We start from the raw sequence: 20,033 nt of genomic DNA on the forward strand, positions 1-20,033 counted from the left end.
GTGTAAACAGGTTCAAAAGGGGAATTAGACCATGAATGGTAGGAAAGAATGCTGGGTGGGGACTCAGAGCACCTGGGTCTAATCTGTAGATGTGAGTTAACTTGGATTCAGTTTTTTCTGTAAATAATGGACCCTTTCATTTCTGACTTGCTATGCTTCTCAGATTTTAATCTTTGCAACGTGTTATCAAAGGACTCTTGGTAATGTTGAGAGGATATTTCCAATTTTGCAATAAGGCAGTTGTGAGGACTACTGTCCGGCTCCCTTTCGTTCATTCAGCTGACAGTCTCGGAGCACCTCTGCGGGATCGGGTGTCGGTCCTGCTCACCCAGGGGGTGGCTGAGCCTAGATGCTGGGCAGGACTGGTCTTTTATGGTCTCCCTCTAACATAGGATCACACTCAGTGTGATTTGAGAAGCCAAAGTATAACACTTAGAACTAGCAAGCACTTTTAAGCTCAGAATCACTGCATGAATTTTAGCAGAGGAAGTAGCTGTTCTCACTATTGCACCTGTTGGCCCTGGGCCCAGCTGGCTCGGCCTGCCTTGTATGGCCATCCTATCCCCAGACTTTGGCACCCTTGAAGACTTGGATCAGACCCCATGCCTTGATGCCTTCCCTCACTGTGAAAAAATAACAGGAGACTTTGGGAAGGAGTGCCCCCATATATCGGTCTATTGCTTCCCTTGTGGTTGTGAACATGCTCTCTGCTCTCTGAAAGGGCAAGTGTGGCTCATCCCATCGCGTGAGGGAGCGTGAGAGGGTCTTTATGATGAGTGATGAGTTGAATATCACTCTCCCTAGACTGTGGTTGCAACAAGGAAGTGGCCAGGGCTGTGCTGTAGAGTTAAGACAAAGGCAGCAGACTGTGTGGTTTGGTGCATCACCAAAGCAGAATTGGTCCTCTCTTGAATAGGCAGCATAAGGAATCAGCTGACCCCACATTCTTAATATAAAACCAGGCAGCTTCAGTTGAACTTCCTCCCGTCTCTGAGCCTCAACTGTATCTATCATGGTTGTTGTGAGGATTTCACAAAATAAAGTATATGAAAGCAACGTCTGGTATGAATCAGTAATCAGTGGCTCTGGTTTTTGGTTTGTTTGTTTGTTTGTTTGTTAAAAAGTGATAAATGTCCCCTGAACATCAAGGAGGAGACACTGTGGGATGGAGGGTAAGGGTATGAAAATTAAGACTCACTTGCTGTCCTCCAGGATTGAAGCGACAATGCAGGCAGACTTGAGGAAATTCACGAACTCTGAAGGACATTGCAGTAAAAGTTCCCTGCTTTGTAAACCAGTATTCATTTCATCATACCATACTTCTAAAAAGGGAAATGGAAGAATAACTTCCTATGACCCAGTTCACTTATTACATTTAAGCCCACAATGCTGCAAAGGTGTAGAGCTTCCTTTCGTGGAGAAGGAAACTGAAGTTTGGAGAGGTTAGGTTATTGCTGAAGGACACCAGGTAGGTGGCAGAGTCTGGGTGCAAACCCAGGACTTGGTCTTGGGGTATTTGCTCTGTACTACAGAAACCCCCACCGTGGCTCAATGGTGGCACAAGGCTGAGGCCCTTCGTAGGGTTAGATTGTTGCTGGTGACCCTTTACCCTAAAGCCCAGAATCCTCACATTTGCTCAGATCCTCTGACATCCCAACCACCCTTAACTATCTTTGAGTCTTCACCTAATAGTATTTTATACAGCTAAGTTCTTATTTATCTTTTTCTTTTCTTAAGATATGTATATGTGTGTGTGTATATATATATATATATATAAAACAATATATTTAATTGTATGTTTTTCTTATTATAAAAGTACTGTATGGCCATGTAAGACTTTCCTGAAAAGGGGAGATAATGACTATGTTAGCACTTTGAGCTTTCCTCCTGTGCGTATTTATATCTTTACATGTCTTAAATAGGAAATTGGGGTTTCCTACATTATAACTTGCAGTTAATACTGAACATTCTCTTATGTTAGTAAGTGTCCTTTACAGCATCAGTTTTGATGATCTGTCTTGATACTGCCTAATTCCCCTATTGGTTTCCTTTTAGATCATCACAGGGGAGTTCTACCGGATCTATTACCTGAAGGAGAAGTCCCGGTCAACGATTCAGAATCCCTATGTGGCAGCCCTCTACAAGCAAGTGGGCTGCTTCCTCTTTGGCTGTGCCATTAGCCAGTCCTTCACAGACATTGCTAAAGTCTCCATAGGACGCCTGCGTCCTCATTTCTTGAGTGTCTGCAGCCCAGATTTCAGCCTGATCAACTGCTCTGAGGGCTATGTTCAAAATTACAAATGCAGAGGCGATGACAGCAAAGTCCAGGAAGCCAGGTAAGACACCATCTCTCATGACCGTGGGCACTCCTTTGCTGCAGGCAGTCCAGTGAGCATGTTCTAAGCACCTACTAGGGGCCAGGCCCAGTGCTGGGCTCTGGGTTTGATGGTTAAGTATGGCAGAGTTCTTGTTCTTGAGGAAATCACAGTCAAATGATTGGGGTAGATATATAAATAAACAATCATTACACAGCATTTGTAAGTCCATGCATTCATTCATTTGTTTATTCATGCATTCACGGTTGCCTGGGAGATTTCAGGCAATTTGTCTCAGGCTCCACAGAAGACATACAAACAAAAAAGATAGTGCTACTCTCAAGGTCACAGTCTAGAGAGGAAAGATAGGCAGACACACATAGATCAGGAATGTGAATATGGCCCCTTCATGGCCCTCTCTTGTTCTTGCAGGAAGTCCTTCTTCTCTGGCCACGCCTCCTTCTCCATGTATACGATGCTGTATTTGGTGGTAAGTACTGCCCCCTGATTCCAATGTCCAGCATCTAGTCCCAGCTTAAATCCCTTCTGTATATAAAACCCCCAAATTGGTTAGGGACAGATTTACTGTGAAATCCTTGAAAAAAAGAGATGAGCTAGAAAAGTTCTATTCTGAGCTCAGCCACTGCCTTAGCAGAAGTTGTTTTACTTGCTAGGATTTTCTCATTTGTCAAATAAAAATAACATATACCATAGCTGCTTGATAAGTATTGTGTACCCATTTTGAAATTACAAAGTGATAAAGACACTTGCATGACATTTTATGGTAATAACCATTGTTTTCTGCAAATCCATTAACTCAATTGCTGTTACAAGAACCTTATGTCATATGTAATATTGTTTCTGTTGTGGGAAAGGATTACCAATTAAGACTCAGAGACTTCAAATGAACTGCCAAAATTTACAGACACTAAAACTGTCACTCTAATCCAAGCCTTCTGGCCACATTCCTTGTAGTGTTTATACTACAGAGGAGGACTTTGGATCTTGCTGGTCCTCCTCTGTATTCTTCTTATGGAAGGGTTTGAAAACCCATCACCCAACTACATAGAGTTTCTGGTTTTACAAAATACTTGTGCATACATGGGCACATATGACCTCGTGATAAAACAGTGAAGTACAAGCAAGCTCCTTATCCCATTGCTGGTATCCAGAGAGGCTAAGTGGCATGTCGGAAGTCCTTCAGCTGGTTCTGGAGCCATGGTCTGAATCCCCATGCTGCCCTTCCCACGGCCGTGTCTGCTCTGACTCCCTGGAGATGTTGGGACAGTGCAGGTGAAGTCCCCGCTCCCCTCCAGCTGCTGCACAGACAGTGGCTGGTCTGTTCCTCTTGGTCAGTTAGTTAACCAGGGTGCCCCTGCCTTTCCCCTCCCCTGAGTGAGGCCCAGGTGCCAGGGCACCTCCTGCTTTTGGCAGCTTTGATAGAGCTCAGAGTGAGAAGTCCCTGAGAGGTCAGACAGAGCTCAGAGGAGCGTAAGCTGTTTTGATTTTGACTTACTTATTTGGGGGGAAAAGAAAACAACATAATTTGGAATTGGAGAAAATGTCAGGGTTTTTTTGTTCTGTTTTGTTTTTCCCCAGTCCTTTCCCAGTTTGGAGGGCTCTGGATACAGAGCTAAAAGTGGGCCCCCCATTTATAGAAACATTGAATGTGGATTTTATTTATTTGTGAATAGAACTTTCCTCCATTCTTCATTTTTGTTGTTGTTTTTGTTTTGCTCTTGGAAAGGATAATTTAGCAAAGATATTTAGTTTCCTGTTCCATTTTTACATTTCACCCTAGGCTGGAAATAATTTTACAGATGTAATTTCACTGTTTTGTAAAGGTGCTTAAAGGAGTAGATATATGTTCGTTTTTTCCAGATTTCTTCGTTTTCTTCCAAGAGGAAAACACTAAATCATTTCGAAACCAACCCTGTACTCTGTGCTCCACCTCTGCGAGAGGCACAGGTGCCGGCGGGCGCCTGGTGCCTGTGTGTGCCAGGCACTGCGTGGAGCTCACACTGTGATGTTCATTCTCCCAATAACCCAATGGAACGCATTGTGATTACCCTGCTTTCAGTTTAAAAGGAACCAACCAACTTTAAGAAGTGAAGCAGTAAAAGTTCTACATCTAGAAAGAGGCAGAAAGGGTACTGAAAGGCTAGTCTTTATGATCCTGGCATCATTTTATGGTCTTTCCATTGTATTACAAAACAAAACAAACCTCTGCAGGACAGACTTAAAGAATATAAGCCCTTGATGCTAATTTTAATTCCACGTGAAGGCAACCTGCCTTACTTCAGATCTGCTCTAATGGGGGAGATGCTCCCCTCGCCGCCCCACCTTCCCACTCCTCAGTCACCTCCTCACCAGCTGTGATTTCAGCAAGTCTCTGTCGGGGTAATGGGTGAGGAGTAGATTTTGATTGAATGTTTATTTGCATCTCTCTGCAGGAGGAAAAACTGTAGTGCTGTTATATTTCTGGAAGGAAGGGAAAGACGGAGGTGGGAGGGAGGAAGAATGGGAGAGGGGAAAGGGAGCGAGAGGGGAGAAGAGCCTCCTTAATCCTTCCTCTCCTAAGCATATTATTACACACACTCACTCTTGCAAACACCGCACACTCTCAGGAACCCTTGTGAACATACACACATTCAACCTTCACGACTCGCAGACACCCACACATACAACATACAAACGCAGGCTCTATTTTCAGATTGAAGGTTATCGTGCCTTTAAACAACCCCTGAAGCTAAGAGTCAAAAAGCAGGGGCCGTGCTCTTTGCCAGGATTGTTTTTAGATGATATTACACAGAAATCCCAGCCCTTTGAATGCCCAGTTTGCAAAACTTTCTAAAGCAAGTTTGAAGAACACCATTGCCGCCTGTCGGGGCCAGTGGGAAATCCTGCCATTGGTTAGTCAGAAAAGCCTTTAGACCCTCTCCCCAATGCTTTCACATTGGGCTTCAGGAAGTGCTGCAGTTGGGTGCTTTTGTTAGCACAGTCTGTGATGCCCAGCTTCCCTGGGGCCTTGGGGAGCATCACATTTGAACCAGCTGGCTGTAGCATTAACAGCTATTGCCTTTAGAGTCAGGCAGACCTGGATGCTTCTGGCCATGGCAGTGACTAGCTATGGAACCGTGAGTGGGTTACTTAGCTTTCAAGTCTCAGTGTACGCATTTGTGAAGTGGAGACCATCATTTCTATTTTACACAGTTATTGCCACTTTTCTTCTCAAGATTTTCCCCTTCTGTCAAATGAAAGAGTGGAATTAGATGGTGTCTATTTCTATCTAAATCTCAATGGGTCTCTTTGAAAGAAGTGTGAACTACCTAACTATTGACAGGAAGCCACCAGGGAACACTGAGGCCCACATCACCTCAGTGCAGTTCAAAGAGAGCTGCCTGCTGCAGGCGCTGCCTTCCCTGTTCCAGGCCTTCCAACGCCCGCTGCCATCTAGAGCTGCCCGTGGCTCTGAAGGGCATGCCATATTGGGCTTTGACTTGTAAAATGGTTGGCTTGGAAAAACCATGCCCCAAACACCAAATTATCTCTGGGCATGGAAGCTTAAAGGGAAGAAAAAACCTCAGAGACACAGACAACAGCATGGTGACTACCAGAGGGAAAGGGGAGTGTGGGGAGGTAGAAGCAGGCAAAGGAATAAATGGTGATGGGAGGAGACTTGACACGGGGTGGTAAACACACAATACAATATACAGATGATGATTGTACAACTGAAACGTTTTAATTTTATTAACCAGTGCCACTCCAATAAATCCCATAAAAATTAACAGAAAGAAAAGAAAAAGATCCATAGCTTATAAGCATAAGCAGCACTGTCTACCCCTGAGCCCTGGCTTAACCCCCAGAGGACCACTGCTGGGTTGGTCCTACACTTCCACAGTCAGGGACTAAAGGCGACTTGGCTGTCTGGCTAAATGCCAACACCCGAGCAGGCACCGATTCATGTAGCATACCTGGTATTTCCTCTGTTGTGCCAGGCAGTCTGTCACCTTCTGTGGCTGCTGAGATAAATCAGACCTGGGCCCTGCACTCCAGGGACTCACCTGTGAATCCCGCATTCAGCATCCAGCACGTATTTAGTGGGTGACTGTGACTGTTATGCGCCAAGCACTGTGCTGAGGGTGGGGATATGGAGATTAGTAAGGCCTGGGCACAGTCCTTGGAGAGTGCAGTTTAGAGAAGCAGGCCGACCATGACAACAGTCTGGTTCACTGGTGCGGGAGGGGCATGGGGATGTGCAGGTTACTGTGGAAGTTCAGAACTGTGGCAGCTAGCCTGAGGGCGGGGTGGCCGAAGTCATGGAAGGCTTCCAGTAGGGTGAAGGTGGGAGGCTTGGAAGGACTCCCTATGTGTAGGTGAGAAGGAGGATGGTGATTTGAGAACTGCAGGTATACGGTTCAGTAAGCATTGATGGCTGGTAGGAAGCAGGGAGTGGAGGGCGCTTTGAGAGCTGAAAAGAGCTGTGGGATCACAGGCCCAGCTCTTTCTTCTGCAGCTCAGGTCAGGGACAAGTTCCAGCGGAGGCCTTTTCCTTGGTCGTGCTGTGCTCTCTCAAGGATCCACACTTTGCCTCCTCACCTTCCTCAGTCAGAGCAGCCTTCCCTGGCCACCCTGTTTAAAATGACAGCTCCCTCACAGACACAAAGAGCACACGGGTGGCTGGCAGAGAAGAGAGGGTTTGGGGGACTGGGTAGAAGAGGTGAAGGGATTGAAAAGTATGAATTGGCAGTTACAAAATTGTCATGGGGATGTAAAGTACAGCATAGGAAATACAGTTAATATTGTGATGACTCTGTATGGTGCCAGATAGGTACTGGAAATATCAGGGTCGGGGGGACACTTTGTAAAGTATGTGATTGTCTAACCACTATGCTGTATACCTGAAACCAATACAAAATGATATTGAAAGTAAACTGTAATTGAAAAAAAATAAGAAAAATGACCACCCCCTCCTCCAGTACTCCCTAATTTCCTTTGAAGCCTTATTCTGCCCCCCAATTTCTCACCATCTGACATGCTATATATTCACTTCTTTGTTTATATCTGCCAGAGAAACTGTTAGCTTCTTTCCATTGCATTTAGAATTGTGTTTGTCTCCCCCTCGCTGGCTTGGTAGATCACGAGGGGCCTGCATGGTAGAAGCCACTAATGACCGTTTTTACTGTGGTGCCCGTGAGAACTGCTAATGTGTCAAAGGGTATGCTGAATACCAAGGAAATGGGGAAATGGCTGTACGCTGACAGCCGTGTTCTGTGGCCTGTGGTTGTTAGTCACGGAGGTTTGGTTCAACATGCTGAGAGTCCTGAAACAGTGGGGTCTGGTGCACCCGCGAGGCCTACTCACAGATCCTAGGAGTGTGTGCCAAGACTTTGCAGGAACAAGACTGTTGTTTGCGAGGGAATCCACCATGGTACCAGATGTTTGTTCTCTTCTTCCTCTCTATCCACTTATCCATCCATCTGTCCATCTGTCCACCCACCCATCCATCCATCCATCCATCCATCCTTCCAGTGATAGCGGCCTGTAATTAGACCTTGTGTAAGCAACTGGGGACATCAAGAGAGCCCCATTTTGTGTGGAAAGCCTGAAAAGCACAGAACTGCAGAGCCGTTGGGTAGGTTCTTTGTCTCAGGATGGGCCAAAGCACTGGAGCACAAAGGAAAGGGTTGTTAACTCCGCTGTGAGGTGACCTAAGTCAGTTCACAAGCCCTCCTTAGCTTAAGATTGGGTCAGAGATTCTATTCTTACAAAGCTGTGCACTTATATTTCAGACATGGGTGTTATAAAAGTGTGTGACAGGTAAATGAGAGGACCCTGAAGTTCTGAATGTCCCGTGTAGATTGTCCTTTATTCCAAGATACCTGCGTAGTCTCCTCTTTTCTCCAAAGACAGAAGTCCAATAAAAAAGACCCTAATACTTGGTGTGCAAAGCACCAATTACCTAAGGAAGCCAGGTGGGTCTGTGGTTAGAGCTATGGACTTAGGGAGAGGCAAAGCTTATATTATGACTCTTTGTTACCTTGAACAAGTGACACTGCCTCCTTTGGCCTTGTTCTCTTTATCTGCAAAATGGGCACAATGGTGTCCACCTAACGGGTTAATGTGACAACACAGGCTATGTCATCTGAAGTGCCTAGCACAGTGTCTAACACAGTGCTCAGCAAAATGATAGTTTCTTTTTCTATCCCTGATAATGATAGAGAATGAGGTCTGATTCCCTTCTAAAGGAGAAGGAAAGTCAACTAAAAATTTCTCTTTTGTCCTGTAAGTAGTTGAATGACTTTCCAGAGAGAAATTCCAGGTCTATGGCACATAGACTAGTCACCAGGCCCTGAACCAGAGCCAAGTGTGGGCCACTGAGGAGATGAGAAAAGGGATAAAGTTTTCCCTGTGGGTGTCAGAGATCTGGACAGACTTCCAGGAAGAAAGCAGGCAGGGACAGAAGGAAGGACAAAAGCCTCCTTTTCACTCTCAGCACAGCTGTCCCCAGAGTGATGGAAATGAAGTGAGAGGACAGTACAGACCTGTTTCGCCAGTATGCAAATCATGTAATGAAACTCAAATGACTTAGCAAAAATGGAGTGTGACTCACCCACATCTGACTCTGCTAGTTCAGACTGGAGGAGCCGGATTGAATCCAGCCAGAGCTTTCTAAGGAGGTTTTGTTGGAATTCCACAAGATCCCAGTTTTGGAGCGAGGACCAGGAAGAAGAGAACTCCATTCATGGGGTGTGTTCCCTGTGCTGGGGACTTCAGGCACACATCATGTGGTGGTGGGGCAGGGGTGCGGGCAAGGAGCAGAAGTACCTATCTACTGCAATCTACCTCATATCTACAATCAGCAGTTAACAATGAGAAGAAAAATATCACTACTAAAAAAGGACTTTAAGATTACATTTTTTTTTCGTGAAGGAACTTATTTTATTCATGTCTGTGTCTTTCACAGAGTTGTGAATAGAATAGATGCTCACATCTATTCTTGAATGAACAAATCTCCTTCTATGAGAAAGCAGAAATTCAGAGAAGCAGCGTGACTTGTCCAGGGTCACACAGTTGGTATGCAGCAAAGACAAGATTCAAATCTAGTTGCTCTGATTGCAAGTCAAACACTGTCTGCTTTCTGCATTGTCACACTGGTGGGTAGGAAGTACATTCTCCCAGCCCAGCCAGCTTCCCACAGATGGGGAAGTGCAGGCGTATCGGACAGGACCTCAGAGCTGCTGACCGGTATGAGAGGTCAGGGTGACTTACTTCTTAGTTTTCTCTCCAGCTCTACTCACCCCATTCCTAACCACTGTTTTTCAGGGTCCTAGGACTTTGATGAAGTCCCTGTAGGAATTCTGATTCTAGGAAAGTCTCCTTGCTGTTTGGTTTAGGACAAGGACATTACATCCTTGTGGTCAGAGGTCTGACTTCCTGTCCTGAATTAGGGGTACCTGCCATTGGGGAGTGACAGTGAATAAGGCCTGTTGACCCACAGAGTGTCCCCAGGCTTAGGTTTCCAAAGGAGCAGGCCACTCCAGAAAGTTCACGATTGTGGGGAGGTCTAGGCCTCTGGCCTGGAATGGCTCCTGTGAACTGGGCCATGAGCCAGCAAAATTAGCAGTTTGATTGGTGTGGGGTGGAGGGAGTTACCAGGTTCTTCAATCAACCTTAAAGCCTTTGTTGCCAGCTAACTTCTCAAATCAGAAGTAGTCACTGGGTGGAAGGTCATTGTGTAATCTTTCTTTAGCAATTTACTTGTTTTGGTGAAATCAAGCACAGTCATTGAGTAAATCTCATTTACCAAGGCAAAGGGGTGGCGTGGATTCACGGAAGAGTGCCTTGCATACCCATCTGATGCTAGGCAGGGTCCTCCTGTGTTGTCTCATCAGATCCTGGCAACCCCGAGATTGAGATGCTGTTCAACCTGCTTCAGAGATGGCGAGGCTTTGAGAAATTAAGTGACCACACAGTTAGTGGTAGAGCTGGGACCAGAGTCAGGGCTATCACCCCAAAATTCACTTTACTACCACTGTGCTTTCCCCTGAAGCCCCAGCTGCTGACACCAGAATTAGTCCTGAGATCTCGAGACATTCCTCCATAGATTTGTTAGTTACTGATGAATATGGGGACAGGGGACAAGCTTCCCTCTGCCCACTGTAATTCCGTGTCTGACTGCTTCCCAGAAAGATTCTTTCCCCATGGCTCCGTATTCCTTGCTCATTCATAAGTATTCTCTTCCTGAAGCTATTCTTATGGCTGGTCTCTCTTCCTCTCAAGTTCCTCTCTCTTTTTTTTTTTTTTTATTAAACTCCAGCCTTAAGTATCTGAGTCAGTGGAGGGGGAGACGTGTGCCTTGTCCGGTTGGGAAACCCACCCTTCCTCTGCCCCACCCCAATTTCCCAGGCCTGTGACCTTAAGTCTACATGGAAGGGGCAGGGGGAAGTTTTGGAGGATTTCGAACAAGCATTTTTTGAAGACCTGCTGATTTTTCAATTGAGGGAAATTAACAAATCTTGAAGCTACTCTGTCCAAATTAAGAAAAATGGTTAGAGAGTAAGATCCTCTGCTGACTGAGCAGTATATGGAGCCAGGCACTTGATCTGTGTTACCACCACTCTGTACTACAGTGTGTGAGACAGTGATTGCTGGACTTATTTTCTACAGGAGAAAACAGGATCAGTGAGCTTTTCCTGATGACAGCCTGTGCTCCTTCTGTCACCCATCCCACCGCATCCACTGACGAGGCTTGTTAGAGGGAGATCAGCCCATAATGGACACAAGACAAATGGACTACTCCTTGTTCCCTGAACTTGGTTCCATTGTCCTTAGAACTTATGTTGGGTGGGAGCTACACCCATAGCACCCCCATCCCAACCCTCCAAAGCAAGGGAGCTTTTGACTTATGATGGTAGATTCTGCTGTAGGGTCATGTCACCAGAACTGAGGGACTAGCCTTTGACGTGTGGATTATTTTGTATGGTACTGAGTGCCTTGCTTAAAACTATTTAATTTTTCACCATTGCTTACAGCAGCATTTCTCAACTGGGACTCAGTTGGGACTCGATTGGTAAATGTTTTATAAAAATTATTGTGACAAAAGTAAGGATTTAGTATATTACCAATCTTTTTTTTTTGTAAGGTCTCTATTATTCCATGTGGTACAGTTTAGGAGAGACTGACCTACTAAATAAAGACCCAGTTCCTTAGTTTGACATCCGATGCCCTTCACGAACAGCCTGTGCTTGCCGCTAGCCCGTTTCTTCTCATCCACCCTCTTCAGCTGTACTGAGCTACGTGAAGTGCTGTCGGTGGAACTCTGCCTGGAATGCACACTCCTCACTGCTATCCCCTTACCTGCCAGCAAACACCTATCTTTAGAACTCAAGTCAGATATTTCTTTCGCTTAGTAATTGACCCTGGCCCCCCAGCTTCTTTCATAGTTCCTGTCAAACCCCTAAATGTACTTATTTTTGCTTTCATGTATCCACTCCCCCCACTGCTCCCCAACGGTTGTATGGTCCGTGGGCAGGAATTGTAACTTCTCATTTCTATGTCCCTAGCACATATCATACTGCCTGGTTTGTTCATTTATAACTTAATTTTTATTTTAAAGTTTTTTTCTCCAAATTTGTACAAGATGTCCATGGGACTCTGATTGAATTTGTGTGCCATTTAATGAGTTTATAAGTTAGGTGTTCTTACAAATAAAAGTTTCCTTACAAATAAAATTCTAGCCCTCTATTTAAATTATCCTTTATGTCCCTTATTTCATACAGGCTATGTGGTTCTTTGGAAGCAATCAGTATTTATTTAATCATCTCTGCTGTTAGGATGATTTTTACCTCTTTTAGATCTTTAACTGATTATGTTTTATATATGAAGAACCATTGATTTTTATCACTTATTTAGCAGCCAACAACATTAATGTATTCTCTTTATTATGTTTTCATTTATTATTCTTAAATTTCCAATAATACATTCATATAATTTCATAATAATTATAAAGTTGCCTGCTGCTATCCAGGCCTGGGTTTTTGAAATAGTCGCCCAAGTGGTTGAGGAGTCAGTGCTAGACTCTCTTCTGTCACGGACTCCGGAATCTTCCACTCTTCTGTCTCCTCAGGATAGGCCACTGGCACACTTTTCTTCCTGGCCACCAAAAGGAAAGTGTCCATTTGTCTCAGGAAGGGCAGAGGTCTATCTTTAGGCCATAAGCCCCCTCCCCTTGGCTCTCTTCCCCTTTCTCCTGGTCTTCCCGAGGGCTTTGCTTTGATTTGTAGTCGGAAGTTCCCTGTGTCCCCTTGCCTCTTCCCCCCTCGTTTCCCAAGTTCCCACAGGAACCTGGGAAGGAGGTTGTGTCCAGAGGTTAGAACGGAAACTGCAGCAAGATAACTATGGGGGACAATGCCCAGCTGACGTCATTTCAGCTTTTTTGCTTCGGCCAGAGGTGTTTTTTTTTTTTCTTTCATTTTTCTTCAGGTTACTCTCTGACCCCACCCAACCCCGTGTCTGTCAACTTCTGTTTGAAAGCTCTTTGGTATTGTCTGGTCAGTTTATGTGTTTCCTTATTTTCTAATTCAAAATCCAGAGTCCCGAGCAGTGACTTAGAAACTTGCCCTTTGATAGAGTCGCTTTCTTCTGAAGCAGAAGCACCTCCTTTGTGACTCGCAGGATAACCTCACTCGTCTTTATTTCCATGGCAATCCTAGGAGGCAGGCAGCGTAGGGAATGCATAGCCATTATCTCCAGGAAAACACACAAATGCGTTAAATGTTATCTTTTGTAAAGGAGAAACTTCTAGTAACCCTGGTTACTCTCCTTAATTAGTTTCAATCAAGAAGTAAAGAAAAAGAAACTAAACATTTATTAAGTGTACAGTACGTGCCAGGTAATGTGTCAAGGCCATTGTCATGTAATCTCATCCTCCACTCTCTGAAGCTGACCTCCCTAGAAAACCTCCATTTTTCAAAAATTATTTTTTTAGTACAGGAACCAAGGCTCAAATTTTAAATAACTGGCTTGAGGTCATGTCTAAGTTGAATGCTCTTTTCACATGATGCCAAACCCAAGGTATAAATGTAGCGTGTGTCAACCCAGTATTCTACGGCTGGTGAATGGTGAGTCACTTAGTATCTGTTCATTTTATCTCCTGCCTCCAGCTGTACCTCCAGGCCCGCTTTACTTGGCGAGGTGCTCGTCTGCTCCGGCCACTCCTGCAGTTCACCCTGCTCATGATGGCCTTTTACACCGGATTGTCCCGCGTATCTGACCACAAGCACCACCCCAGTGACGTCCTGGCAGGATTTGCGCAAGGAGCCCTGGTCGCCTGCTGCATAGTAAGTAGCATCTTGTCCTCAGTGTGTAAGCAGAGCCTTGGACTGCTGCTTGGAAGACGTTTCCAGCTCAGTGGCCAAAGCCAGGGAGCTCTCAGTCCCTGTTTGTGCTTGGTGTGCGAACAGTCACCTACTCCAGGACCCCTGCCGTAGAAGGAGAGTAATGACTGCATCTTTCAATCTTGTGTGCTTTCACCCAGCAGGGTCTGTACATCCTCTGCTCCACAAATAAGGGCAGATCTGGGCTTGTAAAATCTTGCAGTTGGAAGAGAACTTAGATGCAGCCCAATTCACTTTATCTATGAGGACATTTAGGGTTTGAGAGGAGAAAACTTGCTCCAGGTCACATGCACATCTCCAGAATCATACTGCTCAAATGCTGCTTTGGCGGACGCTTACTATTTAGTAGAACTCAGCTTCTTGGAAAACTGTCTGTCCCACTGTGACCTGCGGTCAGAAGAGGGAGTTTGGTGAAGGCTAAGGCCTCCCTCAGCCCGAGGGCCTTACCCATCAAGTCACAGAACTCCCAAGAGAATGGCCTTGGGACTGGCCACATTCTGATTTGCTCCAAATGAATGAGCTCCCCTTTTCACATACTGATCCCAGGGAGGATAGGATAAGGTATTCCATCTCTGGGCCTCCATCTCCCTGAGAATCTCTGCTTTTCCTGCCTGCTAAAAGTTTTGAGGGGCATATTCAGCAAACATGAATGAGTACTTATTCTGATATTGTACCTTCCTGGGCCCTTCTCAGGGGAGCTCCCCAGAGTCTAGCAGGAACCCCCAGAATGTAGTAATGACTGGATGTGTGAGCACCACACATATAGGTTGTATTGTTGTTAGTATAACCCTTGTTCATGCACAATAAGAATCACAGACAATGGGAAATATAGACCATCCCCTGTCCTCTCCTAATTCCTAAGCCTGGCTGCAGCCCCATGTGCCCTTACAGCCACCTCTCTCACTGTCCTCTACGACAGCATTTGTCCATACTGAAATTGTTGGTGTGTCTCCTTTTAGAATGTGGATTCCTTGGGGGCGAGGACCATATGCCACATATTTGCTATTATCCCTGCCTCACCAAGGCGTCTCAGGGATCCTAGCTTGGTGTAAATAAATGCACCATTAATCGGCAAGAAGCTAGAGTCAGTGAGGTGATGTGCCCTTCCCTGAGAGCACCGCACGGGACGCTCTCCTGAAGCAGAGGGATGGCTAAGGCACAGCCCTTGCCCCCCAGGAATGTGAGTCTAGTCGCTCCCACAGTCAGACCACGCGCAGGAGTGACAATACAGTGTGCAGCTGTCCTGGAGACAGGGACAGGGCACTTTGGCAGGCAGCCGAGGGACTGACTCAGTGCAGTGGGCAAGGAGAGGGACGAGGAGTGGGGCAATCAGTGTGGACACCGCAAAGAAGTAGCATCTGAGCTGCTGGCCAGCCTGGCATGTGAGTCCCAACCTCTAGAGGGTTGGCTGTTTTGGTGTCTTTATTCATTGCTTTTTTCCCATCAAGGCCAGAAGGGAGAGAAGTAGGTGGGGGGGGGGGGGAGCAAGCTGGTAACGAGAGCAACTGTCACTGACCAGCTTGTTCTCTGATGCTTGGTCCTTTCATATAGAGTGACAGTGGGGGATGGGTGTAAGCACCGACAAAGGGCAGGGTAACCCTTTGCTGACTGTGCCCTTCTCGGCAGGGGGAGGCCCACAAAGCCTGCAGTTGTGTTTTCCTTCTTGGCGCCACTGCCTTAATTAGAGTCTCCTGTACCCCCAATTAAGAAAAAAAAAATTAAAAGACTGGGGATCCTCTGTAGCCTTCCCCTCTTTTTTCTCCTGAGCATTGGCCATGAACAATTAGACAGTGTCCAGGACAGCCAGGGTTTATTTTCAAGAAAGGAAGTGATTTTTTATATTGTTTGGCTCTGGCCTACTGTAGCACAGGATAGGAATTTGGTTCTAGCATGTGTAAAGCACCTACTCCATGCTAGCACTGCTCTAGATCCCTTACCCATTGTCTCCTTTGAGGCTCACAAAGCCATTTTACAGATGAGGTGACCGAGGCTCAGAGAAATGACTGAAGTCACCCAAGGTCAGAGCTAGTTGACAGCTGCTCCCAGGTGCTCTCTGACTCCACAGCTTTGCCCTCTGTACTCGGCAAGGATGGATGGCCACTGGAGCTGAGGTCAGCCAGAGTGAACCTGAAGCACAAACAGCATAGACAGCTGCTTAACGGGGCACACTTTAAGGGTGTCACCGGGCCTTCCCAACACTGTGGGCTGACCCAGCCATTGCCCCAAGTTTGAAAGCGGGTTTTACAGTGCTAAGGTGGTTCAGAAAGGGGTGATAAATGCTTTTCCCCGTCTTTTGCCCCCTTAGCTGTGAACACTTGGGGGCAAGGACTCTATCTTATTTATCATTTTTCTCTAGTGCCTAACACCCAGCCTGGCACTTGGAGCTCATGGTCCTGACTAGCTGGGAATCACAGCACTGAGTGAGCCACTTCATTTAAGCCATTTGAGAGGCCAGGGCAAGAAGCTGTGGCTCGTCAGCAGAAGAGCTTGGGGATGCTCAGCTTGCGGAAAAGAAGGCAATGGGTCCTTTCTCATCATAAGATCTGTCATCCAGGTTTTGATTGGAAGGAAGACAGAAGCCAAGCTTGGGACCCTGGTTTGAGCAGAGATGGATCTGGGAAACCACAAGGCCATCTGAGGATGCTGTTTGCCCAGGAGAGGGAACTGTGAGGAGGCTGAAGGATTTCTCACGCACTTTCTCAGAGTAATACAGCATAGCTCTCAGCCTAGGCAGACCCCTACTATGCTTGTGTCTTATAGAACTTTCCCCCAAGAATCAAGGTTGGCTGTTCTAGTGAAGTCCCAGAAAAGCCAAGTTCTCTTCTCACCTGTGAATGGGGCTATATTGAATGGATCTTGAAACACAGAGGCATCGCCTGAGGTTAGTTAGCAGGACTGAAAAAGAGGCAGGCAGCGCAGTATGTTACAAAGCCACAGCATGGGCTGCCAGGAGGCCCAGAGTCCATTTCCCACTCTGCCTGATAGCCTCCTAAGCCAATCTTCAATGAACCCCCATTCACTTAAAGCAGAGTGGGAACTCTGCTTTTCTAGAATAACATTTTCTAACATGTGTTGAAAGCTCGGTGTGCCAGCCACCATGTTAAATACTTTACATAGATCATCTTCAGTCCTCCCCGGGTCCTATATTGAACCTTATAGTCACTGAAGAGATAAGAAAACAGGGACTACGAAGGGTTAAGTTACACGGAGAGGAAGCAGAGAAGCCAGGAGGGGGTTCCACACAGATCCAAGCTGCGTTCAAGGGCCTCATCTCCTGCTCCCTCCAGGCACACCGAACTTGACAGTGTTCTCCAGCTCCCTGAGCTCACCTGACACCCTTTGATGTAATGCCGCTCCAATTTCCCCTCATCTCTGATGAAGCCTTCTGTGTTTGTTTTCCTTGTAGCAAATCACCACAAAACTAAATGATATAAAACAACAGAAATTCATTTTCATGCAGTTCTTGAGTTCAGAATTCCAAACTGTCTCACTGGGCTGAAATCAAGGTGTTGTCAGGGCTGTGTTACTTCTAGAGACACTAAGGAAAATCCATTTTCTTGACTTTTCCAGCTTCTAGAGGCTGCCTGCAGCCTTTGGCTTCTGGTCCCTTCCTCCGTCTTCAAAACTAGCAGCATAGCATCATCAAATCTCCCTTCTATCATCACATCTCCTTCTGTGATTCTGACTCTCCTGCCTCCCTCTTATGAGGACTCTTATGATCACATTGGGCCCACCTGGATAACCCAGGGTAATCGCTCCAATCTCTCCGTATCTCAAGATCTTTAATTTAACCACATCTGCAAAGTCTATTTTGCTATATCAGGTAATGTATTAGTAGGTTCTGGGGATTAGGACAGGACATCTTCAGGGGCCATTGTTTAGCCTCCCACAACCCCCTCAGTCTTCTCTGAAGACAGAATTGTCTGACTTTCTTCTAGTGCCCCCAGTGCCCCTTGCATGCTTTTCCTGCTATGCTATTCATCCTGGTTCTATCATAATTGTCTGCTCATATATCTGTCTCCCCAGCGAGACTGCAGGTGCCTGAATAGCAGGCTCCATGGCTTAACTTTCTGGTCATTCATTCTCAGTGCCTAGAACAGTGGCTGACACACAATAGGCGCTTGATAAGCATTTGTTAAAGAATGAATCATCAATTAGCTTGTGATCTCAGGCAAGACACTTCCCCTCCGAGCTAAATTTCCTCAACTGTGAATTGATCTTGGAGGCCCTACAGCTCTTTGACCTTCCCGCACAGAGATCCTTAGGTGTGGCTGATTTTGTAATGTCTGGGCTGGACTTGCTTTCTCAGCTGTAACCATGTCCCATGAAGACAACCTCTACTCAGGGATCATGACATGTCTTTAAGCCCCCAGTGCGTACAGTGCATCACGCACAATGATGGCTTAGTCACTGTAGAGTCTAGGCACCAGGCCGTGACAGCCAAGCACTTTTTTTTACAAGGGTCATGTCACAGCAAGCAGATGTGTTTAGACAAAAATCACATGCCAAACAGGAGTAGGTCTGGTTTCCTCCCCATACTGCTCTTCAGTTGAACCCTTTTCAGACAGAGAAGACAATGGCACCCAACACAGACAGAAAACCCACACAGTGTCATGGACTCAATACTAAGACATGGGCACGTAGGGTCATATAGGCCTGTATACTGATTCATACATGCAGGCAGAGGTACACAGGACAAAAGCAGAGAGCCAGCACCCAGAGAGACCCAGAGTCACACAGGCAGATCCAGTCATACCCAGACACACAGACAGACAGGTCAGGGTAAACACAGGCATATACTAACCTTCCCAGTGCCACCCCCCACACCAGCACACACACAGTCACTTCTATCAAGATGTGAATGCTTCAGCTGCACTCACCATGCCCACTCCCTGGAGTAATCCAGGGACTGGGATGAGGGGACAGACATTAGTTCATTTCCTGTCTTGTGACAATTTGCCTATCTGGTCACCTCCTCCTTTGACCCTCTAACAGATGGCAAATTACAGGACCCTGGGAGGGGGTCAGGGCAGGGCCAGACCGCCATTGCTGTGGGTTCAGCAGAGGAAGCAGCTGCTTGGGAATTTCATAAACACACAGCAGAGTCTTTCCTGGTTTTCCTCTTACCCTGGGGTGGGGCTCTGCTGGCAGTCGCTCTTTTGTGTGCTGCTGTCTTCCTCCAGGATGCAGGGAAGGGCGAGGGTGCTCTTTGTCTTTGCCCCAGTTCAGAGAAGAGACGAGCAAGAAGGTGAATATGAAGACGAGTCCAGTGGTGACATCTCCCTCAAGAGGAAACTGGGGTCCAGAGAGGGCATGTGTGACATGTGTGGGACACACAGTGGCAGAAAGGAACCAGATCCTGCGGGTCTTGATTCTATCTCAGAGGAATAAAATAATACATTCTAAAACATGCTTGGTCTATGCCATGAATTTGTGAGATCTCTTTCTCTTCCAACAGGAGAGATTATCTATTCCCCCTGGATTTATTCCACTCTGCCTAGGCACAGGGGAAGTGGATGAAATGACCTCCCAAATCTCTCCTGGCCCTGGAAAAGCTTAGCTTTTTGCCAGTCCAGGCCCTCACTCTCAGGTGGGCAAGGGTGCCAGGACTGTGGATGCAGGAAAGAGAAAGAAGTTGAGGCAGAGGTAAACGCTGACCCCGCCAGGAGAGGACGACAGTATCTTCACATTATTCTGCAGTTTGCAGAGTTCTCCCCCCTAAATTCTCCTTTTGCACTCCCCGCTGAGATGGATGGGGTGGACAGGGAAGCAGGAACTCAGGATGTGGAGCTATATTCCTGCCACTTGCTAGTTAGGCAAGTCACTTCCTCTCAGTGGCCTTCTCCCATTCAATGAAGTACAGGTGGTAATAACCACATATGATGTTTGGGTTGAGGATTCAGTGAATAAAAAAATGTACCATGCTTGGCACATGCAACACATTGATTGAATATGTATTGTGTGTTAAGTACTAGGCTTTGTTTGAAGATATGGCACCCAAAATAGCTGGTCCTTGAAGAGCTTAGAGTGCAGTAGCTATCCAAGGCTTGACCACAATTCATAATAAATACGTTTTACATCATAATCCAATGGAGGCACCCACACAGGACTAAAATATTTCACAAACTAAGACTTACCCTTACTGTATGTGGTACATTACAGTGTTTTTAATTTAATTTTTTTAACATGTGGTGACCACCCAGTATATTGACTTTGTAAGTTACCTGACTTATGACATGCGGTTTGAAAAACACTGATCTAGAGCAGACAGACATGTGAACAAACGTGCGACTGAAGGCACATATACTAGGATGGGACC

General features: G+C 46.2%; 1 protein-coding gene across 1 annotated transcript in view; it reads left to right on the forward strand.

Moving 5' to 3' along the window:
• The window catches only part of PLPP3 (phospholipid phosphatase 3), a 79,633-nt gene that overhangs the window by 51,557 nt on the left and 8,043 nt on the right, over positions 1-20,033 (forward strand). The window contains exons 3-5 of the mRNA XM_045858014.1: positions 2,056-2,336; positions 2,748-2,805; positions 13,481-13,657. Coding sequence (XP_045713970.1) covers positions 2,056-2,336; positions 2,748-2,805; positions 13,481-13,657 — 516 coding nt within the window. The remainder of the gene's footprint in view (positions 1-2,055; positions 2,337-2,747; positions 2,806-13,480; positions 13,658-20,033) is intronic.

This window comes from Phyllostomus hastatus, unplaced genomic scaffold, assembly GCF_019186645.2.
Source record: "Phyllostomus hastatus isolate PE091 unplaced genomic scaffold, TTU_PhHast_1.1 phas_contig_147, whole genome shotgun sequence".
NCBI lineage: Eukaryota > Metazoa > Chordata > Mammalia > Chiroptera > Phyllostomidae > Phyllostomus > Phyllostomus hastatus.